This window comes from Pituophis catenifer, unplaced genomic scaffold, assembly GCF_029215685.1.
Source record: "Pituophis catenifer annectens isolate HBS135680 unplaced genomic scaffold, rPitCat1.0.hap2 SCAF_6, whole genome shotgun sequence".
Taxonomy (NCBI): domain Eukaryota; kingdom Metazoa; phylum Chordata; class Lepidosauria; order Squamata; family Colubridae; genus Pituophis; species Pituophis catenifer.
Genome location: NW_027256886.1, coordinates 58,679,298 through 58,703,074, shown reverse-complemented (window position 1 = coordinate 58,703,074; position 23,777 = coordinate 58,679,298). Strand labels below are relative to the sequence as shown.

Genomic DNA, 23,777 nt, shown 5'->3' with positions numbered 1-23,777 from the left:
TATTCAACTCTGCAATCTGATTAAAGGAAAAGCCAAGTGTGGCATATTCCCATTCCTTAACAGGCTGGTGTGGTGGATCACCACTGATTCTCCCATTCACACTCCATTCACGCTCCAGAGAGTTTTAGGGCAGGACAGAGGCTGAAGAAATAAATCATATCAGTGGCTTGCCTTTAGCAGGAGTTGAGGCACAGATGGGGGGAAAAACGGGACTGTGTCCTATAATAAATTATCATCTGGCTTTCATAGGATGTATCTGACCTGAATATAAACATAACTGCCTACTTAGCAGCTTTTGACTCATTGTTGGTTGTTGTAGACAATTAGACTCCTAACCAAACAAAGAGGAAGTGTGCTACTCCTGTGCAGAATGGATAGGAAATAGCAGCATGGAAATGGAGAGATGGCAGGTATAGATGCCACCAACCAAGGCATAAATATTAAAGAATATAATCCTTTCCTGATCAGATCAGTAGTTCGCAATTTTGAAGAAGCAAATAGATGTTCAGGAAATAATATTTGAGTATCTCGGCTTATTCTGAGATTTCATACTTCTGTAATATAAGATGAGAAAAATGTACTTGCCTGAACTGTGGAACAATTTCCCCAATGTCTGTCTTTTAGAAGCTCTGCTGCTACAACTCTCAGAATTTGTAGCCTGCATGTTCAATCAATTGCCCAGTTGAATTGATTTTTTTTTTAAAAAAAGTCAGACTACCCTGTGGGTATGCAGGCTTTGGTGAATTATTTATTTCATTTATTTATTTATAAAATAAACGTAAGGTGAAGCTTGTGTGTGCACTGGTTCTAAAATTGGTAGATATAAATGTCGTGAGTTATTTAACAAGACACAAACATTGCAAACATTTATTTCTCTGCACATATGGCAATAGGATCACAGAACCTAATTCTACTTTACCTGGTTATTCCAAAAGGGACATGTTATTTGTGTTACATCTCTGAAAGAAGTTTGAAACCTGGGTTGCTGTTGCACTGGCAAATGTCTAGTGCTACAAGATAATGATTTACATCTGATAAAAACACCAAGCAAAAAGAAAAAGAAAATCATTATATGTACTACCTGCTTGATGGTCAATGAAGCTCAAGTTCACAGGGCTCTTGGTAAAAAGAGCTAATGTGTTGTCTCATCAATATATCAAATTATACAGTAACAATGTTTACAATAAGCAGTAAGTAATTCAAAGCATATTTTGGGACATCTGGACTATAAAATCCTTTTGGTAGATCACAGAGCCTATGTGTTGCTTCAGTGTTTTATTTTCAATTATCTGTAGCTGAGGCATAGATGGTTCTTATTTGGGTTTAATTTGAAAAACTCACATAGGGAGGTGTTCTGTCCCCAAACTCATTTATTGGAAATTTTACATCTGTGGCTCAATTTTTGGTGGAATTATAGCAAATAACCAAAGACATATGTGGCTTTCAAGTATTAGAAATCTTCTGGGATAGGAAACAGTGATTTTTTAAAAAATGTATATAACTTGATATAAATGATAAGATGTTAAGAGAGCTAGTTTGGCCCAATGCTAAAGGCACCAGGCTAGAAATGAGGAGTCTGTGAGTTTTAATCCTGCTTTGGCATGAAGATCAACCAATCTCACCCATGAAATCAGGCTCAGATGACCAGCTGCTGGATCAATATTGGTTGATCTAAAAAAGTGGACCCTGCACTTTTGGGAAAACACATAAAAAAAATGATAAAATGCTGCTAGTTCTTCATATTTTAAGTGTGTGTTTGTGTTTGTGTGTGTGTCCATTTTCTAGCATCCTTTCTCTTTGTGGCAAACCCCCTCATCCTGAAGAAAAATTGACATGAGTGCTCCTTAAAGAAAGGGTGTTGTGTGGCAGATTGGCCTCCAAACAGTCACAGTTTTTTGACAAATACATTAAAGAGGCATAGCTTAAAAACCCAAGCACAGACTTTACTTAAATTGAGCAGGCCTCAGAACTTCAAAAGCTCTTCCTTATTTGCCAATTTTACCCCAGACTGGGAGGGAAACTTACGTTCCTGTAGTTTTCAGATGGAACAAGTATCGGTATCTTGCTTTTATAAAAAGAAGGTTATTTATAAACAATAATAAATGTGGGATAAAAATCAAATAAAAAAATCAGGTAACAAAGTAATAAACAGATGCCCGAGTCATCTGGAATGGATCAGGCTATTTCCTGGGTCAGACTTCTGGAGTAAGTAAATAGTTCTACATTCTCCTATTTACCAAGTGTTTTTTTCCATGTTTTTTTTTTCACTTTTAATGGATTCTGAATAGAGCCAAAGAAAAGTGGCATAGTATCTCTCTAGTGGATCATAGTCTTCTAGATATGCCAAACCACAACAGTCATGGCCTTTGGCCATCCCCTGACTGAAAGTAGTAACCCAACATATTTACGGTAGAGTGTTACGTTGTACTGTTTTTAAAAAGAACCATTTCTTTTCTCTTGAGATGTAGGCCTTAGATAAAAGCCAAGTGACATCATGAAATTATTTTTTATTTATATACAAAATAGAAGGGTAGAGTATATTTCTTCCACCTTGAGCAAATGTCTATTTTCTTCCATATTGCCACTGAGAGAATATTATTGTTCCCCAGCACAAAGATAGCTTTTGGAAACAGGCTTTAAGGACATGACTAAGATGATGTGTTTGAAAGGATTTCCTCCCTCTAGCCTTGATTTACTTTTAATATATGCAAATGGATTGAATAACATTTCTTCTTTCTCTGAAGGTGTGCTCTTTTGTGCATGTATTTATTAAGAATAGAGTGCAATTGACAAATTTTAAATAGACAGATTTCATCTCTTTTCAGAGAAAATATCTCAGAAAAGAGGGGAAAACCTGCCTGTTAAGTCTAAAAGCATTTTTGACTCAGGATTCTGTTTTCTTCTCCACTTCTTTGAAAGGGAAGAAGGAGAAAAGGATGGTTAGTAGGAAAAAAGTATTTAATTGGTATGTTGTTCAATTTGATTAGCAACCTAATGATGCCACCTTATGATGACTTAGGTTCATCATCTTTCATGTAATAAAGCCCAAACTCTACTAATCTATCCAAGTGACAGGCATAACTAGAGCATTCAGTGCAATAAACTAAGTTTAACACCTTTGTGAAACACAGTCACTGAAACCATGACACCATGGTGATGTAGCAACATGTCCTAGTCCAGGGGTGGGCAACTGTGGCCCTTTTATAACCTGTGGACTTCAACTCCCAGAATTGGCTGTCTCAGGAATCCTGGGAGTTGAAGTCCACAGGTTGTAAAAGGGCCACAGTTGCCCACCCCTGGACTAGTCCCAATGCAACTTATATCATGTTGACTTTTGTGACCTCTCTGATCTTGGAAATATGGGTGCCAATTCTTGACCATAAACATCAGCTCTGTAGAAAGAAGGTTCATTTATATTCATTCTCTCTCTCTCTCTCTCTCTCTCTCTCTCTCTCTCTCTCTCTCTCTCTCTCTCTCTCTCTCTCTCTCTCTCTCTCTCTCTCTCTCCCCCTCCCTCCCTCCCTCCCTCCCTCCCTCCCTGTAGGTACCTATAAATATAGGTATAGGTACCTATAAATAAGTACATACCTTGGCTGTTGTTTGTATCCGGAGAAATCATCTGCTGCATTACCTTCTTTAGCTCTGCAATAACATTTCCCCCTTAGTAGCTTGTATGAGAAAGCATAACCTTTCGGCTTAATGAATGACTAAATGAATGAATGGAGTGAATGAAGGTGATTTTCTTACATTTCTTTTTAAAATCCTAGATTTTATTCATATCCACATGAAAGCTTTACAGAGATTCCAATAAGGGAGAAAGCCATGTAATATAAAAAGTTGAATAATGTACATTCCCAAAATGTGTTTCAGAAATTGAGCAGGGAAAAGGAGTGTATTTTCTGAAGAAACAAGTACAGATAATTAAAATATTTGGAATATGACAATGTGACTAGTTTAATAAATCTTTTGTCTTGCCAACATTCCTTTGACTAAAAATACAGAAAGATGACTGATCTTATATATAAGGAGTACTACAGTGTGTGTATGTGTGTATTCTGTTGTCAGTTATAGTAACTGATTTAAGTATTATTTTACTTATATTTCTTTATACACATCAAAGAGAAATCATAAATACACTGTTGTCCAATTTATTAGTCTAATCCCAAATGGAATGCTTTTTGTTGTGAACATTTTAAGGATCTGATCACTTTTGTCTACTAACATTCCAATTGCACTTAAAAAAGCCTTAAGATATAATATTATGAAAAGGTCTATACATTTTAAATATGTAGCTATACCAGTGTTGTACAATTATATTTGTAAATTTATTACTACTAAAATTAAGTTTTCAGGACATTTAGGCTTTTTGGATAGTTACATGGTACATTAGTTCTACGATAAAGTTTGTATATTGTTTTGTTCTAGATGTGAAAACTCTCAAAACATAGTAGTCCAACCTCCTGCCTTTTAAAGATTAGGCAGAATATTTTTAGGTGATTAACAAGAGCATGGAAAAAATATTGTTAATATTTTCCTGTTGTTCTATAACAAAGTTTTCCAAAAATGGCCTTAGAATTTCTATTTTACCCAAACAATGTTGAAATGTACTTTAAAAATATGTATTGTAGACATTTATATCTTTACACCAATTCCTCCTCTTTTTATGTGTATTCTATTATATAATTTCAAAATAACCTTCCAGTAGACATAATCCTTCAATGTATAAACATTGTGTCCCTTGGAAATACAGTCTTTGAATGATTCATGCATTATCCAAAATATACTGGTGAGATGAGAGGTAAAATTTCACTTTCATTTTTTAAAAACATTAGCAACAATTTATCTGGCTTTCTACTTATTCCATTTATCACTGTCAAAAGTTCTGCAAAAACAATGGAAAATTTAAAAGAGGAAAAAAGTTAACTGCTTGCTCTTAACTTTGGCCTAAATTCCATATAACTCCTGCAAAAAATGGAACATGCGTGCAAAATGACTGTGGTTTACAATGAGCCAAGAAGAAAAAAGTCACCAGAAAGCTCATTTTAATAGAGAACTGCTTCAAGAGTTTAAAATTGGTGCTAAGTGATCCTGGCATGAAACCCATGTAATGGGTCATAGCAATTTGACTTGAAATAAAGAAGAGAAAAATACGTTAATTAAGCAAGTAATCAAATAACAGTGCATGAAGATGCGTGACATTGAGTTTTAATTCAGAGAAGCAAACTCTTGATACTCCTTTGATTAAATTAAATTAGGCTTGTATTGTAATCAGAATTCTAAATATATGCTGAATTAATAGAATAAAGTTGACATCACTTAACATTCTAAGATCATAATACAAATAGGTTGCAATCTTTTTATAATTAGCTAATATTTTCATTTAATTATCCATTCACCATAAAGTTAAGTTATCAAAGTTTATATATTGAAACTTTGCTCCTATTTCCATCTAGAAATAATTAGAGTTGAAGTTAGAATGACCTTTAATGGATTGATTTTCAAGAGTGTAAATAGCAAACCCAAAAAGATATATCAAATTTTAGGCGGACAGTAGAAAAAGGAACTTAAATTCCCTCCTTTGTCAAGTTCCAAACTGAAAACTTTTGTCTGATTCTTAGATATTCTTTGTTAATTTTCTGTCCATTGAAATATCTCCTGCATGTAAACACCTGTTTTGGAGATGAATCTATTTTTATAGTGTTTATGGAAAACAGAAGAATTCAATTCTCAATTCTAGTGATCTGTCAGTGGGTGTTATTTACATTCTAAGAAACAATTGCATTTATATAATGTAATAGTTGCTTGGTGTCTAGCTGTCCAGGGTAAAGATAAAAAATTTACATGAAATGCTCTTAGATAAGAGGCTATGCTATGATGCTGAGGTTGTAATAATTGCAAAATATGTCTTTTATTGTACATCAGAATCAGATGTACAATAATGTGAACATCAGAATTCTATACATATGAATATGTGAACTCCTTAGCAGTTTATTTAATTAAGAAAAATTTTCTGTATTACTGTAAACATTTCAGTTTCCTCAATCTGTTGCTATTATACTCTTGTGTATGAAAAGGACAATTTGGGCTGTCTAACAATAAAGAATAGAGACCAAAGTTCACTTGGAATTATACTTCTTTGAAATATATTTTTACTTATTTATTCCATTTACTAAGCAAACTTAATCTCTTATCTGTTCACATTCTAAAAAAGGGAATTGATTATAGATATATAATATGATACAAAGATAGAGATATAAAATAAAATAATTGATCATTAATATTTTCTTATATTAGGACACTAAAAATATACTGGAAAAAATAATTTAGAAAAAAGTGCATAACTAGATTCCTAGGATGAGAATAAATTTAAGATAGATTTTGATGACTAAGGGCTTACCCTCACTTTGCTAGAAACATTTCTGGAGGGCAGGAGTTGACTGTGCCACCTTGAATTAATCCCTATTAATCATCAAAATGACTTCCGGGTGCATTATTATACTCCCATTGTATATTTGTGTTGCCTCAATTGATATTCTCTGTTCTGGACTACACTCTTCAGTTTTTTGTGTCTAAATCCAGTTCAATGAATCAATCAGAATAGATCTGGAAAGGACCTTGGAGATCTTTTAGTTCAGCCCCCTGCTCAAGCAGGAGACCCTTGTACCATTTCAGACAAGTGACTTGCCAGTCTCTTCTTAAAAACCTCCAGTGATGAAGCACCCACAACCAGGGGTGGGCTGCTGGGGGTTTGCAGGAGTGCGAGAGAACCTCTAGCTAAGATTCTGTGCAGTTTGGAGAATCCCCAAATCCCATTCCTGGCTGGCCCCGTCCACCTCACCCCTCCCCTTCAGGAGTCCCCACACGTCCCATTTTGGATGCAGGTAAGTGTAGGACATGCAAGGAGGCTTGGGGAAGGCAAAAATTGGGCCTACCGGAAGTTCGGGAAGAGGGCCTCCGGAACCTGGGGAGGCCATTTTCGCCCTCCCGGAGGCTCAAGCAAAGCCTCCAGAGCCCAGGGACGGCAAAAATCCCCCCCCCGCCCGCCATGGTGCAGGAGGCTGACTAGGCCACGCCCACCCAGCAACCGGGCAGAGAACCCCTTGCTAAAATTTTTGAAGCCCAACCCTGCCCCCAACCTCTGAAGACAAGCTGTTCCACTGGTTAATTGTCCTTATTTTTAGGAAGTTTCAGTGATGAAATTTAAAATTTGTTACTATCGGTTCTGTGGGTGTGGCTTGGGGGGGTAATGTGATTGGGTGAGCATGGCCAACTTTTTTTTTTTAAAAAAGCATTTTTTTTCTACAACCTCTTTGGCTGAGGAGGTTGTAGAAAAAATGCTTTTAAAAGTAAAAAAAAAGCCTCTGATGATCGTGCGGCTCAGCTGGGCATGGGGGGGGGCAGAGATTTTTGCTACCAGTTCTTCGAACCACCCGCCGCCATCGCTACTGGATTGGGCAATCCGGTCCGAACCAGGAGCATTTCACCTGTGGGAAGTTTCTGCTTAATTACTGGTTGCTTCCCTCCTTGATTAGTTTCCATCCATTGTCTCTTGTCCTGCCCTCTGGTGCTTTGGAAAATAAACTGACTCCCCTCCTCTCTGTGGCAGTCTCTAAAATACCAGAATACTGCTTTCATGTCCCTCCTAGTTGTTAATTGGCTACTTTTCAGACGCATGGAGATGCATTTTGATGTCTTACTTTTGTATGTATAAATTCAAACAAATGCATTCAGGTATACAAATACACAAGTGTATAAATGCATGAAGACTTGCCCATTGGCATTCTTTTTTCTCGAGTTGAAAGATAGGAGAGCATAGCAGCAGGAGAATTGTCCAGTTGGAGGACCTGATAGTTGAGGTCTAGACTGTGTGTTTTGCAACCTGTTGCCAAAGTGTCTCAGTTAAATAGGATTTTCTCAAGTCAGTTTAGAGTCAAGTGAGCATGAGCAACAAGCCAAATCAACTTTAAACAGTAACTGTGGATGTGCCTTATAATAATAATTCTAATAGCAATACTTAAAGGGACATGTATCTTGCTCGTTTGACTGAATCAGTACCTTTAGAGCAGAGCTGTCCAACCTTGGCAACTTTTAAGACCTGTGGACTTCAGCTCCTAATAATAAATAATAATAATAATAATAATTTTATTTCTATACCACCCTTCTCCCGAAGGACTCAGGGCAGTGTACAGCCTATTTAAAAACACAAGACAAAACAGCAATTAAAATTTAAAATGAATAAATAATTTGGCTCAATTAAAACCCCAAAAATTTAAAATACCCCAATTTAAAACTATTATGTTGATAGCCCGGCCTGGCGGAACAACAGGGTCTTCAGTGCGCAGCGAAACACGCGGAGGTCGGAGATCTTACGTATTTCCGGGGGCAGTTCATTCCACAGGGCTGGGGCTCCCACAGAGAAGGCCCTCCCCCTGGGTGTCACCAGCTGATATAACTTGGCCGATGGCACCCTGAGGAGACCCTCTCTGTGGGAGCGGACTGGTCGGTGGGAGGCTATTGGTGGCAGAAGACGGTCTCGAAGGTACCCGGGTCCTATGCCATGGAGCGCTTTAAAGGTGGTAACCAACACCTTGAATCGCACCCGGAAGACCACCGGGAGCCAGTGCAGCTCACGCAGGAGGGGTGTCACGTGGGCACAACGAGTTGCGCCCATAAACACCCACGCGGCCGCATTCTGGACCAGCTGGAGCCTCCGAGTGCTCTTCAAGGGGAGCCCCATGTAGAGAGCATTACAATAGCCCAACCGGGAGGTAACAAGGGTGTGAGTGACCGTGTGCAGGGCCTCCCGGTCCAGAAAGGGCTGCAACTGGCGGATCAGGCGAACCTGATAAAAGGCCCCCCTGGCCACAGTCGGCATATGCTCTTCTAAAGACAGCCGTGCATCCAGGAGGACACCCAGATTGCGAGCCCTCTCCGTGGGGGGCAAAGATTCACCCCCAATAGTCAACGATGGCACCTGTTGACTATATCGGGGCGCTGGAAGCCACAGCCACTCGGTCTTGGAGGGGTTGAGTCTGAGCCTGTTCCTCCCCATCCAGACCCGCACGGCCTCCAGGCAGCGAGACATCACATCAAGGGCATCGTTGGGGTGGTCCGGGGTGGAGATGTACAGCTGAGTATCATCAGCATACAGATGACACTTCACCTGGCTGGGGAATTCTGGGAGTTGAAGTCCATAAATCTTAAAGTTGCCAAGGTTGGACACCCCTGCTTTAGAGGAAAATCATAACTATCATAACCATAAAGAATAGTCATGATGAGTAAGAACCAGCTATTAATAAAGTACTATAAATAGTTTTACCATTAGATTTTAATTTTTTGTACAAATACTAATGTTAAAGGAAAGAAGTGTTCTTTATTCTTACTGGGCCAGAATATAAATTTGGCTTGGCAACAAAATTTGAGGGGAAAAAACCTGCCAAGTATTTCTTGACTTGCCTCAGTTAATACAAAACCTTAGCATTTTTTTTGCATCTAGCACTCTTCTTTGGACCTAACTTTGTGTGTGTGTTGTGTGTGTGTGTGTGTGTGTGTGTGTGTGTGTGTGTGTGTGTGTGTGTGTAAGATGAAGAATTTAATGTGTGTGTTTGTGTGTGCACGTATGCGTGTATAATAAATCAGTACTTAATTTATTGAGTTGTATTGATCCTTTTTCTAAAAAGCAAATATTATAGGAAAAAATCCTGTTTAAAATGTTGATTGCTTTAATTCAAGCATTCTATATATATAGCAATTATATAATTTTTAATTATATAATTTGGGGTATAGTACATTATTTTGCCATATTATTTATTTTGAGTGTTAAAAAGAGAGTCTCAGACTTGATCTCATGATTCTACTGCTATTGGAATATCTTAAACGTTGTCCTTTCTAAGTCCTAAAGTATTTACTTCTAGGTTCTGAACTATTTTCTTACCTACCCTGTTTCCCCTAAAATAAGCCCCCCCTGAAAATAAGCCCTCCCCAAATATATTTAAACACATGTGCAGCCGGTCCCCGCCATTTCCTCTGGTTTCCTCCATGTGCCCCAAAATAATAAGACCTCCCCAAAAATAAGGCAAAGCTCTTATTTTGAGGTTCAAAAAAAATATACGACAGGGTCTTATTTTCAGGGAAACACTGTAGTACAAAGCTCACAGTAAGGCTATCTCCAATCCCACTCTGCCAATTTGCCTGGAGCTTTCTCTGAAATCATTAGAAGTTGAGCTAAAATCATCTCAAAATAAAGCTAGAAATAACACCCAGGGCGCTGGTGAATGCCAGTGATTTTTTTCTAAACATTTATTTATTGTGGTAAAATGATTGTGGTATTTCATCTTTCATCAATTATGGCATATATTAATATAGTTATTTAATAGAATGAAAAGAAGAAACCCACTATTGACATAAGGTAAGAATATGTATGTTTTTTATTTATTTTTTTACATATTTTTATTTTTTCCAAAGATAAGATGAAATACAGATAAAAGAAACTAAGAATTACAGACAAGACACAGAGAAAAGAAAATGAAAAAGTATATACAATAAATATAAAATTAACAATAAGCATATGACCTCCACCCTAGTTGAATGCTGATACCTGTATCTCACACAAATCTGATAGGTTTGATCCCTTGCATTGCAGAGCCACAAGTAGTTATACATTTTTCATCTATGCTTACCAAATTACTAATTTACGTTAAATTTCTCTTAACAAATATCTCAAGTATAAAAAAATTTGATTGTGTATCAATCAAATCAATCCAATAGCTGTCTATTGTAAAAAAGCTGTTAACTGTTAACCCCCCAAAAGTATATTAAACTTCAAAGCCCTCTATTAATGTCCATTATTATTTTTAACTCCCAGAAACTCCACAAACGGCTTCCAGTCTCTTATAAATGTATTCAAACTGTCTCTAGTCAACACAGTTAATTTCATCATCTCTGCCAATTCAGTCAATTTCAAAATCCATTTTTCCACTGTTGATATTCCTTTTTCTTTCCAATATTTGGCGCACACAGTCCTTGCAGCTGTCACATATACAGAAATAAAGTTCCACATTGCTTTTCTGTTGATTTATCCATAATACATAGAAGAAAGGCTTCAGATTTCATTAATATTTGTGTTTTATGTAATATTTTGTGTTATAAGTACTATTATATTTATCCGACATGATTTAGCATGTTTACAAGATCACCACATGTGTAGGAGATACCAGGCTGAGTCTGAGGGAGAGGTCAAACACATCATCAGTCTTGAGTCCCTTCATGCCCAAAAGAGTCCTAAATCCAGAACACCTTGAATTACATTGACTCTTATCTGCCACCAATTTGCTTTATCTGTTAGTAGTTCAGATTCTTGTAGAGAGTATTAGCATACAATCAATCTATATTCATTTGAACTGCCTTGACTCCTGATTTCCTGACAACAATTAAGTATAAAGGTATCTGAAGTTTGATTACATTTCCAGTATTTGTTGGAAGTTCCATTATATATTCTTGTCAATTTATTTGCAGTCAAATCCTATCAATACATTATGTTATAGAATTTTTCTTTCAAACTGTAATTCAAAGTAAACTTTAAACCACTAATTCATGTATTGATCTAACTTTATATTATAACCAACATTATGACCATTTTACCATACAATCATCTTCCAAGTTCACCCTAAGTAATATTTTATAAACTTTAGAAATCAAATAGTCATCTCCAGAGCATAAAGTCTAGAATATGTATATGTATGGATTTTTTTTTAAAGCAGAGACTTTTGTACATGCACGGCTGAGTCACCTGGAATCCTCCTATATTGTAAAAATACTTTCTGTGACTTCATGGGAAATGTTGTTTCCTGTAATTGTTTTTGTCAAACTTATTTCCACTGACAGTTTCACAGATCCCACAACAGGCTGGTGTAAGAAAACCTTCTGTCTTTTCCCACACAGTCCTAGGGGAAGAGATTTTACCTCAGAGTGCAAACAGAGAGCTTTCTTCCACAATGTAGCTGCTTAGTATTTTGAAATGTGGGGGCGAAAGCTCTCATAGGACCAACATTTGTGCCTGCTTCATTAGAAAGGAATATGTATAATCCAAAAGAACATGGAGAAGGTCATGGGAAAATTATTAAACTAAATTCTAGGTTGCTAAGAAAGGCTTCATGAATAGAGGACTAAAAATATAGTTATTAATCCATATGAAAGAGTAAAAATAAAAAAGAGCTTTCAGTACCTTGGGTGTTCTTTAGGGAAATCTCCTCTCATATATGTTCTGTGTAAGACAAAACACAGAATGAAAAACAAAAGGATCAGAAGAATGAGTGTGGGATGTCCTTGTTTTTGAAAATAAGTTGCCTTTGTAGATAAGCTTATTCTCGTTAATTTAATTCTATAAAATGAGGATTGAAATAACATCAACAGATTTTTTTTTGGTCAAAATTATTCTAATAACTACTTTCTCTTGACTTTACCATTATATAATGAAAGGATTTTGGAAATAACAATCTATATCAATCTTGATTTTTGAATTTTTGTCCCATTATGATTTGTCAAATTACCTTGAAATTTGGGTTAGTTTAAAACTGATCAATTCACACCATCCCCTGAACTCCTTGTACTGAGGCATCTTTTACCACCTGAGTAAGCACACAACTATTTTCCCACTACATTCAAACTGGTGCCTTCCTTCCTCCCATGGAATCCATGTTTTGTCTGGCAAAAACCAATAACAACAGAAGTAAGCCCCAGAACAGTGTTTCTCAACCTTGGCAACTTTAAGATGTGAGGACTTCAATACCCAGAATTCTCCAGCCAGCTTACACCTTAAAGTTGCCAAGGTTGAGAAAACACTGCTCTGGAGACTACATCACTGATGATATCACTTGGTTGGGCAATAAAATGTCTTCCAGAAAACAACCATGCTTAGAAAGCAGTAAGGACCCCACAGTTCAATCCTGAGTTACAAATATTTTCTTCTTTTGGTAGTACATCAGTACTTGAGTATGTTAGTCATTCCATAACATCTACTGAGAAAATATTAAAATCTGTTGTACAATGATTGCAATCTACCTTTCTTAGGCAGAGGTGGATAGAAATATGAGCAAATAAGTTAATTTTATGTGCAGTAGCTTTTAAAATGAAGCATGTGATTGAAATATTTTATGACTAAACTCATGAATAATGTGAATGAAATGGAAAGGAAAATATTAACTGGTCCTGACATTAAGAAGGACTGTCCTGCAGGAAGAGACAAATATTTCTAGATAAATTAATGGAAAGAGAGAATGGAGAATTCTTACTCACAGTTAAAAAATGTTGCATATCATTATGCATAAGTTGGCAAATCAGATGTTGCTAGAGCGTTTACTGTTTATGTGACCTACCTATGGGAAAAGGCTCTACATTTCATAATGAAATATGAATTTTATGTTATTTTGGGACCAGAGGTCATATTTATACAATGGAATTTTTCCTCTAGCATATCTATCATGTTAAATTCTTAGTATTTGTATATATATGTATGTATATATGTATATATTCACTATCCCATGTGGGAAAGATTTTAATTAAGAACAGATTTCCTGTTCTTGAGTACACCCTCACACATAAGTCTATAGCAGAATAAAGACTAACAATTCAAGCACATAACCAAATTTCTCTTTAAAGTGCTAAATCAATACCTTTAACATATTTAAGGATTCCTGTGGTTACCTAACATAAATTTAATTGTCAAGTTAAATGAATGCTTTTTTGAGATTGTTATTTCTATTTAAATGCTTCTTTCTTGTCTCTTTACTTTGAATTCCATTCTCCTATTTTTCTTTCCCAATTTTGCAACTTGTATACCTGTTGGAGAGATTTTTTTGTTGTATTGAATTATTGTATTCTTCCATTTCATTTTTCAGACTCACCCAGCAATGCTGAAATTTCTTATACAAGCCGAAAATGAACAACTTGTCATCAGTCTGGAAAGAAATGAGTAAGTGGTTGTAATTGGTATTCCCTGCAGTATAGTAGTGCTATGGATTACTAAGTTAAAATTGATGGTTTATATTTGTAATGTATGGAGAGGTATGGCCCTTACTACTTTCTAGCTTTGAAAAAAATAGGCTGGTATAACAATGTTTCCAAAGGTTTATTTCATTATTTAAGACAAGGTGGCAATTCTGTGAGATTTTGTGCATAAACCATGTATCTCTTTTGGCATTACTTTAAGCTTGTTTTACTTTCACACTTAAATAAACCTGCTTGTTCACATTATGATAAATAATTTTAGACACATACTGCTTTGTTTTGATATTATTTCATAGTTTGAAATGAGTTAACTTGTCTAGGGACAATCATTAGTTTGCTATTCACTTTTTTGCAATTCAAAAAAACTTAAATTCTCTCTGACCTAGTAGTTGGAAGGTAGGAAAACTGAGAGAAATATAATAAATTTTACTAAATCATCTCATAATTATAGTCTTGCTTATTGCAAGAATGGCAGCATAGTGATCTTAGTCTTGTAGAATCAGTCATCAGTTCATCAAAGATTAATAAGAGAATAGCAAAAGCAGCTACTTCAGCTGACTGCTAATTCAGCAGATCAGCGGATCAAATCTCACTGGCTCAAGGTTGACTCAGCCTTCCATTCTTCCGAGGTGGGTAAAATGAGGACCCAGATTGTTAGGGGGCAATATGCTATTTAGTATACTGTCTTTGGTGTAAGCCGTCCAGAGTCCTCGGAGAGTGGGAGGCATAGAAATATGACTAATAAAAAGGACTTAGTCTATATTATCATCTTTCTCTACAGTGATATGCTGATCCTGGCACAGGGACTTGGTCTATCATATCTGTTTTTCTCAGAAGGATGTACATGACAACTGACTGCGCATATACACAATTCTTCTACACAATCAGGAGCATTGCCTATTTTTAGGATAGAAAAACCAATAATTTGCTTAGGGATAAAGGAGCTGCTTACTTGGTATCAGTCTGCTACTCCCAAATGTCATTACTTAATTGACTGAATGCACTGACATTTTAAAATTTATACCTTTTTATTTTTGGCATCTGAAAATATAGTTTTCCTCTCTATTTACTCCAACTGACAGATTGTGAAATCCTTGGCTTGGTAAAACTGAAAATAAACCATATGTAATCTTTTATTCGTAAGCATTGAGTCATCCTAGACTGGATTAAGTGATTACAAGTTACTCTTTTATAGACTCTTGGCTGAAATGGTGTGGCTGAGTAGCCATCCATCCAAGACATAGTATGGGCGAACATTTCTTCAAATTAAAAACAAGAATGAGTGAGCAAGATTAAAAAGTCCTACAAAATGTGTTGGTCCAGAACTCTGCCTTTAAATGCAAGCACATAACTAGAGTGGAGCAGAATTTGACCTGTTCCTCCCTATTTACCAGGAATGACCAGGTATATGTACAGAGGATTCTTGGGCAGTTATAAACATCAAGGAAGGAAGTTGCCACAGCATAGCCAGTATATGAAACTGTCATTACATACAGTATACAACATGAGTAGGGTGATAAGGGTCTAGCATGCAACACTAAAATAGGAAACTAATTACCTGTACAGATTCAAGACTGTTAGAAGGAAGGAAATACCGTGTTTCCCCGAAAATAAAACCCTGTCTTATATTTTTTTGAACCTCGAAATAAGCGCTTGGCCTTATTTGTGGGGAGGTCTTATTATTTTGGGACATGTGGAGCAAGACGGGGCCCTTCTTGGTGTTTTACATGATTTCCAGCTCTGTCTCCTTAACCCTAACCAGAGGAAATGGTGGGGACCGGCTGCGCATGTGGTTAAATATTTTTGGGGAGGGTTTATTTTCAGGGAGCAGCTTATTTTAGCACATGCGCTCAAAAGCGTGATTGGGCTTATTATCAGGGGATATCTTATTTTCAGGGAAACAGGGTAGCAATAGCACTTAGACTTGCATATCCCTCCATAGTGCTTCACTATAGCTTCCTACCCTAGTAGGAGGATGAAATTGTGATTACAAATTATGTCTGTAAATTTTCCCTTTGGTCTAAGTATATAACAAGGGTGGAAAAGAGAGTTTTTAATATAAGAGATTTTTCCTTTTCTCCAGCATTTTTGTGTAGGCATAAGCTATTTCAGGAAGTGAGAGGGAAACTGACATTTTCTGCAAAAACCTGAGCACTGATATGAGCATTGGAGATAGTTTTACAATTTAAAAAACAAAGGCCAAATCCTGTGTCATTTCATACGTTTAAGGAGTTGAGCTCTTTTATTTCTCACCACAATTCCCATCCTCCCTCAGGAAGGCAAATGTGAACTGGACTTTCTGCAAAAGATTATTCTATGGTGGTTTAATAAAGGAGCAAGTCATCCAAATTGCCTCCCAATGGAATTCACTGAGATTCCTTAGTTCTGCTAGAGAGACCAATAATGTTGCCAGGGGACTGCAAGGTTGAGGTTTAACATTTAAAATTCTAGAATTTCCCGCAAACAATAACATCTCTTGGGAACAATGAACATCTGAAAATTGGCAGTGTAGCTGTCCAGCATTTGCCATTATGAACTACATTAATTTACTGTCCCCAGTTTCAGTCACTACATTTTATGAAATCTAACGTGACCTATCTACTCTCCCTTTGGTGGTGATCAAGATATATTTCTTCTTCTTTGGTTGTCTGTCTGTTCTGATACAATATTGCTTAATGCATTGTAAGCCGCCCTGAGTCTCCGGAGAAGGGCGGCATATAAATCAAACGAACAAACAAACAAACAAACAAACAAACAAACAAATAATAAATACATAAATACATAAACAAATAAATAAATAAATGGCTATCATCAAGTAGTCCCTCAGGGCTAGGCTATTTATTTTTAATATAACCAGCACCATGTTCAAGCTTCATACTATATGTAGACGGAGCTCTCAGAAGTGCTGTCTATCAATCAGCCAATCAAATGTTTCAGCAATGCCTGATTTACAAGTAGCAGTTTCATAATTTTGTACATGAAATTCTGAAGACAGAAATGGGTCTCTGGTTGATAATGCTAAAAAAGCATCCTGTGTGGGCCCTGATCTCATAGTTGACAACAGGTCAAGGAAATCTGACTTAATGGAACTATGGTGTTCCTCAGTTCCCAGAACTCCTAATTCTTCTTGCAAAGTTCATGACTATTGCTCAATATTTTCTTCCTCTAAAGTCCCTGGTGTGAGACAACATTGCACTCTATCTGTTGTTAATAAGACTACAGCCCTGACCTTGTTAGACCAAGTAAGATATATGGTGTTTATTTCTCAGAAGGTATACACAAGATTATGCTAATAATTAAATTATTTACCTGTCTGGCATAGAAGAGATACCAAAATTAAAATATGAACATTTTACTAAGGATACATACTTAGAAAAGAATATAGGGAAGAGTGGGAGAGGAAATATCCTAAACTTAATCTACCTGATAGCATCTCCTTAAAACAGATTTCTCAAATATCTCATTCTCAATAATATTGATTAGTGATTACAAGAACATTTCTGAAGAGTACCAGACTGGGAAAACTGCCTGGAGAGGAAGAATGAGTATAGTTCAGTTAAGCTATTATTTGAATTGTACGTCTAGGTTTTTATTGTTGTTGTTTTGCAAATATAAATTGATTTAGAAAGTACTATGTTTGAATAATAGAAGAGCTAAATCAGAAGGGGGAAAAAACCCTTTCTTCTCAGAGGTTTGCTCTCTTCAACTTGAAATAATCTTCCTCCACATAGCCAAAATTACCTACCACAGTGCTCTGGTCCTTAAGTGCGAATTGTGCACAGAGTGTGCCTAAATATACCATATCAATTATGGTTGGTATGGCTACCAAGAGATTGTATATATAAATCAGTTTAAAAGAATAGTATTTTTTTCCTCCCAATTTATTTTTTATAATGGGAGGTTAAGCTTACTCTCATTGATAATACAACAGTGGTGTTAGACACTTATTATGATCTGATCTCTGTTTACCATGTAATTACTCTTTTGTAAACATCATCTTATATTCAAATAATTTTCTTGTTGCATAAAAATTATGTAGCTCAATAATGTATGTGTGTACACACACACACACACACACACACACACACAAAGATCAATGTATGTGTGTATGTATGTGTAGATACATATCAGTATTCAACTACAATTTTCCTTTAAGTGGTTATTCAGTAGCATACCTAGGATTGCCCCTTGGTGAAATGCCTCTGAAAAGAAGCAGTTAAAGTGGATTCATTATTTATAAACTGATAATATATACTCTTCCATTCTCTAATGAAGCATAAGATGATGGGGTTTTGAAGAATGCATTTTTGCATAAGAAATGTAAATTGATTCTGCAAAGATTTTAAAATAAATAAGTGTGCTTGAGATGAGAATAGAATGTGAAGACAAACACCTTCGCTGATTCTGTGTTTCTTAAATCAAAACAGAGGCATTTAAAATCTGTGTTTATATTGCCTAATAGTTTTTTTTTAAAGCATTATTTGCAAAGTATGGAAGAAAATTGCTTGCTAAATGTTACAATTTCTGTTTTAGGTAGATAATTAAATTAAAATAAACTTCTGGTAGTTATTTATACTTGGCCAAAATAGGTATAAATAGCATTCATATCACGTTACTGAAAAAAAATTAGAGAATCAATGGGCAAGCTGTGATATTGTTCAATAGTGCTAGATTATAAACTCATCATCTTCCAAGTGGGTCACATTGGGGTTCATTGCATATTGCTGCTGTGGTGGATTCCAAATAAAGAGTGGCATTTCAGATTGCAACTGAGAGGAGTCTTTCACCTAAGCTAGGATGAACTGATTAACTAAATTACTTTATTACTGATTTTGAAAATATTGCTTTTAGATGAAAATATAGATTCCTTACTGCAGAATTTAGATTGTAATTACGTTTCTTCATTTTCATCTGAATCACAATGGGATTAAATAAAGAGTCTTTGGCCGTCAGGTATTTAAATGTTGGAAACACTTGCTGAACAAATTGACTATTCAAACTTGGTCTATCTGTTAGACAGAATAGAATAGATTAACCTTCCTACTGATCCGTAGGACTATGTAAAACTTAGGATATTTCATGAGTGAAACAAACTTTTTGAATCTGAAAAGTCAGTGCTGCCAAGTGAGACAACCCCATACAGAATTTTCTTCCTCCTCCTCCTCCTTCTCTTCCTCTGATAAAAGGTGTTCCTGGCCTTCCCATTGGGGATAGGCAGATCTAACCTCCCTCTGAAATTACAGCACATCACAATGACTACTTTGTCTTGTTTGGATTCAATTTCAGTGTGCTGCCCCTCATCCATTTCATTATTGACTATAGGGTCATTTTTTGAAGAGATCACAGGGAAAGTAGATCTGACTATCATCATGTATATAGCAATTTCATTAGATATTGAAAAGAAATAGCAATAGCATTTAGGCTTATATATTGCCTTATAGCTCTTTATAGCACTCTCTGGGGAGTTTACAATGTAAGCAATATTTACATAGTCCTCCCCAACAGTCTGGGTCCTCATTTTACCAACCTCAGAAGAATGAAAGGCTGAATCAACCCTGAGCTCCATCAGGATTGAACTCCAGACTGTAGACAGAGTTTGCCTACAATACTACACTTTAATCACTGCGCTACCAGAGGTAAAACAGTAGAAACAATATAGAGACCCAAGAAACATGGTATAATAGTCTCCGCTTTAAGGAGCAATAGTTTCTAGGCAATATTTCCTGAAAGTCTCCTCAGGGATAAGAATGAAGCACTAAAAAGTTGTATCCTGTATTCTCCTCTCAGGTGGTTCAGAAGGATACTGTGGCAAATTTTATGAAAAATGCTGACATCTCAAGAAGAATCTATCAAGTTACATGCCTTCTGTTAATTACTAAAGAAAATCCAACAGACTATAGGTCAACCTCAAGCCTACATCTGCTGCTTTTAACTAGGCCCAAGGACATAACTCTGTTTTGTTATCAAGTTGGAAGGAAGATAGTTCCTTCCTTATTCAACTTTATTTCAACTTGATAAAAAAAAGTCCCCAGGTTTCTTATAATTTGCAGCTTATTTTTTCATTTGTAACCAAAAAAAAAAATTAATGTAAGCATAATTATAGTTTGATTAAATTTACTTTTACATTTAATAAACATACCAAAACTGATACTTGAACAAAGCCTCTTTCTCATACACACACATACACACCACTGATCTAAAATTGCCTAGTGACCAGATCAGAAAATGGCATAAACATAAACACTCACTGTATTACAATTTTTCCAAAAATGTTATTTTTCTTCTGTCAGAAGAAAGAATAATAAAAATGTTTACATCGCTTCACTGTTTCCAGAAATTTTACACTTCTAGTTCAATGGGGTGTGAATTTGTGGATCAAATCAAGCAGAAAAGAGCTGTTTCTTTATAGCATTTATCACCACAGTATAAAATTTGAAATGGACTTGATCCTGATCCTTAGCAGATGGTAGTCCTATCATTCACTTGTGCTCCAGTCATTTACCTTGCTGCTTTAATATTCATTTGTGTAGGTGGGACCATCTTTGAAACAGATTAGAGAGGGCACTCAGCAGGGACTGCCCAAGCATACTTCTATTGCATGTACCTCTAGAATCATTGATGAAACCAACTCCAACCTTTTCAAGATAACTTGGAACCCAGAAGGATCCAATGACCTTTTGACGAATAGTATCATAATAAGCCCATACACAGGTAAATTGTAGCCACTAATCTAACCTTAATCAGATGGTGATCCATTTATGATGGATGATCCCTACCCATAGAACACTTTTTGCTAAAAAAAAAAAAAAAAAAAGTTCAAATAAAATCTAATACCGTATGTTGGTTCTGTAATCAGTTTTTATTGGTTAATAGTCATCATGACTGTTATGAACCATAGAACTGCTTCAAACAAACCAACCCAAAACCAGATGTTTGTCCAGCTTATTCATGGATTCTGTTAGGTAGAATCTCCAAACATTTTCTGATCCTAAGACTAAATATGTATACAAACACCCACATACACACTCAGCATGAACCAGCTCTTGCACAGGTATAATTTCAAGGGACATAGTATCCTTATGTATCACCATCACACCACCTTCTCCCTTGGCTTGCTCTACTACAAAAGAAGCTGAGCCAAAATCAGACCTCTGCCTTTCTAAACAAGGCAAGTCAGCTTTCTCATCCATTATCTCTCTCTGTGTTTTTGAAGTGACTTGGATTTATAGAGGAGCAAGACCATTCTCTTTGAAGGGCTGGAATGATTCTCTAAGACTTGATGGTTCACATAATTTCCAGAAGTGGGGAATGGACCTTTCTAATCATCCTTTTCCTTTGTGCCTCTCTGATGAGCCAGATTCTGAAATGGAGAGAACTATTCCTGTGCAAGTATCTTTTATGAGATACTGTCTTATGATATACTGTCCTTCCTTGTTTTATCTAGTTTGGGTGGGGTGGTAAGTATTCATGCACTGCTATTAATTTGGTAGCCAGTAGGTGTGGATCATGCCCGGGGCAGGTGCTATCTAGATATTCATTTTATTTCATCTATAGTGTATCTCCTTAGCCTAGTAGCCAATTCGGTGAGTCTTTGTTTAGCAGTCTCTAGAGTTTCAGATGGAGTCAGATTTTTGTATTTTTTGCAGTAGCATGTTTTATCCTAATCTCCACTCTTCTATAGTTCTACCAGATGACCAACTTCTACCAAGAGCCTTGGTAGTACAGGGGTTTAAGGCACCCTGTTATTAAGCTGGTTATTAAGACCAGCTGCCTGCAATTACTGCAGGGTTCGAATCTCGCCAAGGCTCAAGGTTGACTCAGCCTTCCATCCTTTCTAAGGTAGGTGAAATGAGGACCCAGTTGTGGGGGCAATAAGCTGACTTTGTATAAATATACAAAAGGATGAAGGCTATTGCTGAGCACATTGTAAGCCGCCCTGAGTCTTCGGAGAAGGGCGGCATATAAATCAAATTAAAAAAAAAACAAAAACTTCCCTCGTCTTGATTTTAGCCTCAAATCTTATTTTCCGGGGTGGGTGGAGGGAATACAGTATGTACTGCTGCTGTTCTTGATCATGTAGTCAAGTAGCTCCAGAATTACACCAGCTGTGGTCATCAGATTGTTCTGATTCCCCAACAGCTGAAATAGACCATGTTCATCTGGGTGTTTGTTTCCTAGTTTATTCATTGTTTGGTTTTGTTCCCTGCTCAAGTCTCTAATTAATCTGCATTAGTACTAGTTGTTACAGCAAAACCAATAAAACACATTGAGGAATTATTTAAAGACACTCAAGTAATATACTCATTGCAAGACTATCTGGGTCTGTCATGTCTGCGAAATTGTTGCTGTATATGTAAATACAGGTGATATGCTTTATTTGTAGTGTTTATCCAGTTCCTGTTCAAATAATCATCAAAGCTCTGTTACTGGAAGATGTTCAAATATAGCCAATCTTTTCATGTCAAAACAGTGATTTTTTTTTTGTGCGGATATCTTCCTAATTCCCAAAGTCCTGTGGCTATTTCTTAAAGTTCATTCTCCTACTTTTATGTAAATTGATATTTTTGGTTGATCTTACTGCTTTACTTTTAACATTGTTGGCTGGAGAAACCGGAATAACATATTTCCAGTATCATTTAAACTGACAAAGTCTGTGAATAATTTGACATGTTTATTATCAGTGTCTAAAAACATAAATGAAAGAATAATAAAAACAAACAAAATCCTGGGGAGAAAAATAGGACCTCCCAGACATATCTTGCTGATGTAATTTATTGCTATAATGTAGTCACAAAATATTATAAATTGCTCTCTCTGTTGCTGACTGAGTTGTTTTTATCTGTGAACTCAGAATGAGCAGCGGTGTCATAGTATTTCAGAGAAACTTGACAGCTGGAGTTGTCCTTTAATTAAAATAAACAGTGATATTTTCCAAAGTTGCGGCCCAATGTTGCATCAATGTTAATATATATATAGTCAATCATTTTCAAGCATTGTTATAATGTTTGTGCTATTACTCTTCTCAAAATTAGTTCTGTAAGAATTCTTTTGCATATCATTTTCAATGTGCTGTATGAAAAAGATCAAAAATTTCTCTAGTGCAGGGGTGTCAAACTCACGGCCTGTGGGCCGGATGCATCATGCGCTGGCCACTCCCATGCCCAGTTTAGTGAAGGGGGAAAAGTCACAATACGTCATGTGACGCTGCCGTGATGATACAGGTTTGACACCCCTGCTCTAAATGGCTAATGTTAGATTCTGGAAATAATGGCATGGTGTCTCTCTTACTATTAAACAAGATAGTCATGAAATTTAAACAAGTTCATTTCTCCCTCTTAAATAATAATGTTGTTTGCTTATTATTATTTCATCCGTATTTGTGGGTTCTATTGCTCATTCTACTGAGAGGAATCTCCTGACAAACCCGTCTATTCTGCAACATTGCATCTTCCCCAAGGTATGTGCTCTCCAGATGTGTAAACATCAATTCCCAATTCGAGAGTTAATGTTCATATATGCGAACAGAGAACAGCATCAAGAAGGCTACTATAGCAAATACTACATTACTTAAGAGAAAAATATCTGTATTAAACAAAAACATATCTTTGGGTTGTTGTTTTTTTAAAAGAATCCAACACTTTAATAAAATTATTGAATTGAAAAATGTTTAAATATTTGAAAAGGAAAATATTCACAAGGTTGATATTCTTATATGTAAATTTGTATATGAAATATGTTCATGATGTATCTTCTTTGTATGGTATAGATCTTGG

At 36.1% G+C, this 23,777-nt stretch overlaps 1 protein-coding gene across 1 annotated transcript in view; it reads left to right on the top strand.

The window, feature by feature from the left end:
* The window catches only part of ADAM12 (ADAM metallopeptidase domain 12), a 261,280-nt gene that overhangs the window by 46,202 nt on the left and 191,301 nt on the right, over positions 1 to 23,777 (top strand). The window contains exon 3 of the mRNA XM_070946456.1: positions 13,896 to 13,969. Coding sequence (XP_070802557.1) covers positions 13,896 to 13,969 — 74 coding nt within the window. The remainder of the gene's footprint in view (positions 1 to 13,895; positions 13,970 to 23,777) is intronic.